At 51.3% G+C, this 6,033-nt stretch overlaps 1 protein-coding gene across 1 annotated transcript in view; it reads right to left on the reverse strand.

The window, feature by feature from the left end:
• Positions 1–6,033, reverse strand: part of Slc26a8 (solute carrier family 26 (anion exchanger), member 8) — a gene marked incomplete in the record, with an annotated part of 70,536 nt that overhangs the window by 5,125 nt on the left and 59,378 nt on the right. Inside the window, 3 exon segments of the mRNA XM_013516889.1 lie at positions 837–1,021; positions 1,120–1,174; positions 4,549–4,929. Of these exon segments, the coding sequence (XP_013372343.1) occupies positions 837–1,021; positions 1,120–1,174; positions 4,549–4,929 (621 nt within the window).

Below are 6,033 nucleotides of genomic sequence, written 5' to 3' on the forward strand. Positions count from 1 at the left end.
TCCAAAAGGCAGGTACCCTGGATGGATTATAAAGGCACAGAAAGAAGGCAGGCTGCTGCTTCTACTCCTGTTTCTTGCTGTTTGATTGCCTTCTCCCTGCCGAGAATTATTTCTCTGTTGTGATGCCCCTCTGCCATGCTACACTGCCTCAGAGCCAGCCGACTATGGACTGAAACCTCTACACACTGTGAGCTACATAAACCTTCCTTCCTTTAACTTTAGGTGTCAGGTATTTTGTCTCAGCAAGAAGAGAATTAACTAAGACATGCATCTGAAAGAGTAGGGTCAGTTCTAAAAGTATATCTAAAGAGATATCTAAAATATTTAGCAGTTCAGCTGAGTGTAGCGGCTCATGCCTGGAATCCCAGCATTCGGAAGGCTGAGGCAGGAGGATTGCTGTGAGTGTGAGGCTAGCCTGCGCTATATAGTGCGTTCAAAGTTGACCTGAACTACATAGGGAGATCCTATCTCATAAAACAAAAAACAAAACAGAACAAAAAAGAAGTAGCAGTTACTATGGCACCAACCAAGATTGCCGTAAAAGGGTACTTGAGGCCTTCGCTGGGGTGAGTAAACCCTCTCTGCAGCTGGGGCAGTGTCCTAGATGGGACGGAGGCCATGGCTGGGGGGCACTGGGGCTCACTTCATTGCTATTTACCGGTTGGTAAGAGAATCCTGGCACAGTTCAAAAATTCTGTGAATTCTCTTCACAGTCAGGAAAAGGATTTCACAGTCAGGGAGCCTTTCCTGGACGTCGTCGTTCACCACTGTCTGATCAAGCGACTGCCTCTCTCCCTCCCCCGCCCCACCCGGCCTCCAGCTTCACAGCATCCAACCTTGTCTGACTCTGAGTAGGTTTCCTGGATCACCGTCTCACTCTCATCCATGCTTAGCTCAGTGTTGTCTGCCAAGGTCCTGGACGTGGCAAACAGCACGGCGTCGTGGAGGGTGAGGAACAGGTGGGCCTTGGAGATGCCCTCGTCGAAGAAATCATTCTTCTCAAATGCGTTGATCACAGAGGCTGCAAAGCAAGCCCGCAGCACGTGCAGGGTCAGGTGCCCGCGGAGCTGGGCCCCCGGGGTGCAAACGCAGCCCTCCCCCAGGGAGAAGCGTACTCACAGTGACAGCCGGTGAAGAGCACCAAAATGTTGGCATTTTGGAAAGCATTGCAGATCTGCAGGGGCAGAGTAAGTCGTGGTCAGGGGGCTTCCCCCTCCCGAGGAAGGGGATGTCTGATTAGCGGAGTCTGAAACCCCTTTGGTGGGCCGGGGCTGTAGCTCAGTGGTGGAGCACTTGCCCTGCGTGTGTGAGGCCCTGGATTTCATTCTCAGCACCGTGAAAAGGTAACAATAAAAATAAAACCACCCTGGGGCCATCTAATTGTCAGGAGCCCAGGTACCTTCGCCTCCCAATCTTGCCTTCCAAACACTGGCTGAGGGGACCTCTGTGTGCCAGAACACGTCCAGAGTGCTGGGGACTTGAAGGAAGGATAAGACCAGCACTTGTGGGGCCAGAAAGGGAAGTCACATAAAACAAGAACACTGCCGGGTATGGTGGCACACGCCTGTAATCCCAGCACTCGGGAGGCTGAGGCAGGAGGATCTTTGTGAGTTCGAGACCAGCCTGGGCTACAAAGTGAGCTCAAGCCTGAACTGCATAGCGAGACCCTGCCTCAAAAAGACAAAAAACAAAAAAAAAAAAAAAAAAAAGCAAGAACACTGGCACAAGGAAAGCCCAAGGGTGGCAATGGGCACAGGTGCCATAGGGTACCCTGGAGTGCTGGCAGGAGCAGTCACATCCTGCGGTTAGTACTCAGTATTCGTCACTGACCCTCTGCTCCCTGGAGCTTGCCAAACAGAGGAGGCAAGGTAGGGGCCGGAGATGGCCAAGGGATAAGCAGGTAGGGGAACTCAGTCCCCTTGCACGCTGCTCTGCGCGTTTGCATGTGACTTTACGTCAGATATTTAGTACGGGAGAAGTAAGCCTCAGAGGCTGGCCTTAAGTGGCCTTCAGCCAGTATATACGCTCTGGGGCAGCAAATCTTGACATCCACTTCAAAGCAAACTAACGCTAACCTTAACCCTCAGAATGGAGCCAGGCGTGGTGATGCAGGCCTGTAATCCCAGCACTCGGGAGGCTGAGGCAGGGGGATCTTTGAGAGTTGGAGACCAACCTGGGCTGCAAAGTGAGCTCAAGGCCAGCCTGAACTACAGAGTGAGACCCTGTCTCAAAAAAAAGACAAAAAAAAAAGACAAAAAAAAAAAGAGAGAGAATGGAGTAGACTTCAAGGAAAAAATCAAACAGCCCCTGCACCTGTCAATACCAGGGGAAAACAAGAAAGTTATTCTTGGTCATACAGTAAACCATAAAATCATCCGGCAAAAGCAAGGCCACAGCAAATATTCTACGTCTCAGGCAATGGGAAAGAGAAACTTCAGGAGTTAAGAAGCAGCTTAGCTGGGTGCAGTGACACATGCCTGTGATCCCAGCACTCGGGAAGCTGAGGCAGGAGGACCACTGTAAGTTGGAGGCCAGCCTGGGCTACACAGTGAGCTCAAGGTCAGCCTGAACTGCAGAGTGACACCCTGTCTCAAAAAGACCCCCCCCCTCAAAAAAAGAAAAAACAACTTAAACTGAGTAGTCTCCAATGTAAATGGACTAATGGGGTTTTTAGTAGGATGCAGTTTTTGATTATAGGTCAAATAAAACGTAATGAATTCCTCTAATGAAGGCCTGTACAGAACACTTCCGAAGGGAGCGATGAAACCTGTGTTTTCAGGGTGTAAACGTATACCACAGGTGCCTTTCAGCTGGAAGGTAAAGAGGTCCAGCACGGTCCCCATGGGACTGGAACAGAAAGTCACCCACTCAGGCCAGGTCTTTCCAAGGACCGAACTACCTGGAACCGAAAAGGAGACAGGAGAGGAAGGTATAACCCTCCTATGGCCACGGAGGGAAAGGGCGCCATGAAGTCAGACACTGGAGTCCGCATGCCAGACTGACCCCTTATCAGTGTGAGCCTCAGTCTGCTGCGAGAACGAAAGGAGAGGCTGTGTGCCCGTGTAAGCAGGCATCCTGATGTGCGCTGGGTGACATCTAAGCTAGACACTACGGCACAGGCCTGAGAGGACACAGCAGCTCAGTGCAATGACGTAAGAGCAAGAAGCTCCTGAGACAAGAGACGGCCCGATGGCTTGGGTGTGAAAATGGCGCGTGGGGGTGGCTGGGTGGGGCATCTAATGGATGGGAAGGTTCTCGGTGCGAAACTCTTCCAAAGCTCTCCTCCTACAGGTGAGAAACCCAGACCCAGTGCTATTTGTAGTCACCCTGGGTTGGATGGACCGGGAGCCGCACAGCCAGGACGGCACACGTGTCCAGGGTTGGTGGCCAGGGTTCCTCCCGCAGTGGAAAGCTTCCGGGGCCTCAGAACAAACAGCAGCCTGACTCACTTAACTGACAGTCACAGTCCTTTAGGGGGAGGGAGGCCTGAGAAAGTAGGATCCAGAGGTAGGAGAAGGCAAACCAAGCAAAGGAGCATCTCTCAAAAAAGGGTGGGTGCGCTCAGAACTGGGACGTGGAGGGGCAGAAGTCAGACAGAGCGCTATCAACAGAGACAGGCTGGCCGGGCCGAAAACACGCACTGAAACCATTTTGGTTAACTGTGCACCTGAGAGGTTCGAAGCAGGACACGGGAACTGTCGGAGAACTCAAGAGCAGAAATCAGGACCTGGGGACGGAAGCTTTGAGTGAAAATCGTCTTCCCTGTCCTTTCTCATCTAAAGACGCTGGAAGTAAAGGGGAAAGTGGGCAGGGGCCCGCACCTGCTGACAGGCAGCCCAGGTGTGAGGTGTCTTGTTTTTTTCTTTTCTTTTTTGACAGGGTCTCATTATGCAGTTCAGCCTGGCCTTAAGCTCACTTTGTAGCCCAGGCTGGCCTTGAACTCACAACAATCCTCCTGCCTCAGCCTCCTGAGTGCTGGGATTACAAGTGTGCACCAACACGCCCGGCTTTTTTTTTCTATATCGGGAATCAAACTCAGGACCTTGCACTTGCCAGGAAGACGCTTATGCCGCTGAGCTATATCCCCGGCCCTGTGAGGTGTCATTTTGTCCTAACTTCTTCAGCTCTGAGTACAGTCCTGCCAGTACCTTGTTACAGTGCCTGGCTCAGAGCAGCTAAACAGCAGAGGATTCTCAGTGCGCTTGTTTCTGGGCATTTGAACCCGCCCAGCAAATCTATAAGGATGTACTCGAATCACACAGTGAATATAGCACACAGTTCACTGCTCCAGGAGTGTTGCGTTTCCTGGGTTTTTTCGTTCCCATGAGAGACAATAAAATGGCCCATGCCTGTTCAACCAAGTGCTGCTCAACAAGTCGGAGCTGGCTCGTTTTCCTTTTACTGTGACTGCCCTCACCCCACCTCCAGTGCCCAATTCCTAGTGACCTTGCAATCACACACTGAATGCATGAGCGAGGGGGTTCCGTGGGGTTGGCGTGGGCGGTGGGAGGGAATCAGAGGTTGTAGTCAAGCCTCCCCGGGACTCACCTGTCTTAACACGACCAAGCCCTGATAATCCACATAGTGCACCATGGACAAATCCAGGATGATGGTGTGGGTCCTGGGTGGAAGGGTCACCTCAGAGGGAGTGACGTTCAGTTGTGTCTTCATGGGAGTGGCACTGGCGTCCTGCAGCGACGACGCGTTCTTCTGGAGGGAGATGCTGGAAAGCCAGCCTTGCCTCCGGCTCTCGTAGCTTTGCTCGGGAGGTCTCTTAGATCTGGAAGGCACCGCACCAGGCGTTTCCTCATCAGGCTCATCCAGCATGCTCTGGCTGGGGCTGCCGGGCTCCACGTTTGAACAGCCGATCAGGTGGATGGAGGGTGACTCCAGGTCTGCTCTGTATCCAAATCGCTCTGTGTAGGCCACCTGGGGCAGGGGAGGGCTCAGGTGAGGCTCAAGCCCAAGCCGCACCGGATGTGTCTCCGAATTCATTTCCCTCTCACGAAAACGCTCTCCAGTCCCGGTACGATTGGACATTTTTTAAAACTTGGATACCTTCCTGTCACTTCAAGGTTATATTCAACCTTCCTCCTCCTCCCTACCACAGTATCCCCCTCACAACTGCCCGTGCCCATCGGTGACGTCATTACTGTCCTGGTGAGCCAGACTTGAAACCATCTTTCACCGATTCCTTTCCTTTATCCCCGTGTCCGTATGAGTCTCCAGTACCAACTAATACTGTGTGTGAAGTGCCTTTTCCTATTAGGCCCCCTTCCTTTTTAAATCTTCTGCCAGGGCCAAGCGTGGTGGCGCACGCCTGTGATCCCAGCACTCGGGAGGCTGAGGCAGGAGGGTCATTGCGAGTTCAAGACCAGCCTGGGCTACAAAGTAAGTTCAAGGCTAGCCTGAACCACATAGTGAGACCCTGTCTCAAAAAGACAAAAAATAAATAAATAAATAAAAATAAATTTTCTGACAAGTTTCCTAAGAAGACAAAATGTACTTAAGCGGGGTTGACATTGTCTCTCACTTTTTTCCATTCCCTAATAGGCCCAGAGAGTGCCTGCTAAAGCTCAAGGCCAGTACCGAGGACCAGGAATGCAAGGACGTGCAAGGTGTGCACGAGGGCTGTGCTCACAGAGCCCAGGCTCCTCTGGAGAGGAGGGCACTTGTCCAGGAAGGGGATGATGAACATGTGTGGACGAGAACTCTACATACATGCAAACATGAAAAGAATTCATAAAAAAAGAAGAACCAGGATATATCATGTATAGGTACCAATTCCCTATGAGGAATGTGATCATTATGTATATCTAAATTGTACCAGTAAACTTAAAGAAAAAGGAAATAATTCACTTGCTTTTAATTTTTTTTTTTTTTTTTTTTTTTTTTGGTCTTTTTGAGACAGGGTCTCATTATGCAGTTCAGGATGGCCTTAAACTCACTTATGGTCTGGGTGTGGTGGTGCATGCCTGTGATCCCAGCACTCGGGAGGCTGAGGCAGGAGGATCGTTGTGAGTTCAAGACCAG

Source organism: Chinchilla lanigera, unplaced genomic scaffold (assembly GCF_000276665.1).
Source record: "Chinchilla lanigera isolate Chin_1 unplaced genomic scaffold, ChiLan1.0 scaffold00036, whole genome shotgun sequence".
NCBI classification, from domain to species: Eukaryota; Metazoa; Chordata; class Mammalia; order Rodentia; family Chinchillidae; genus Chinchilla; species Chinchilla lanigera.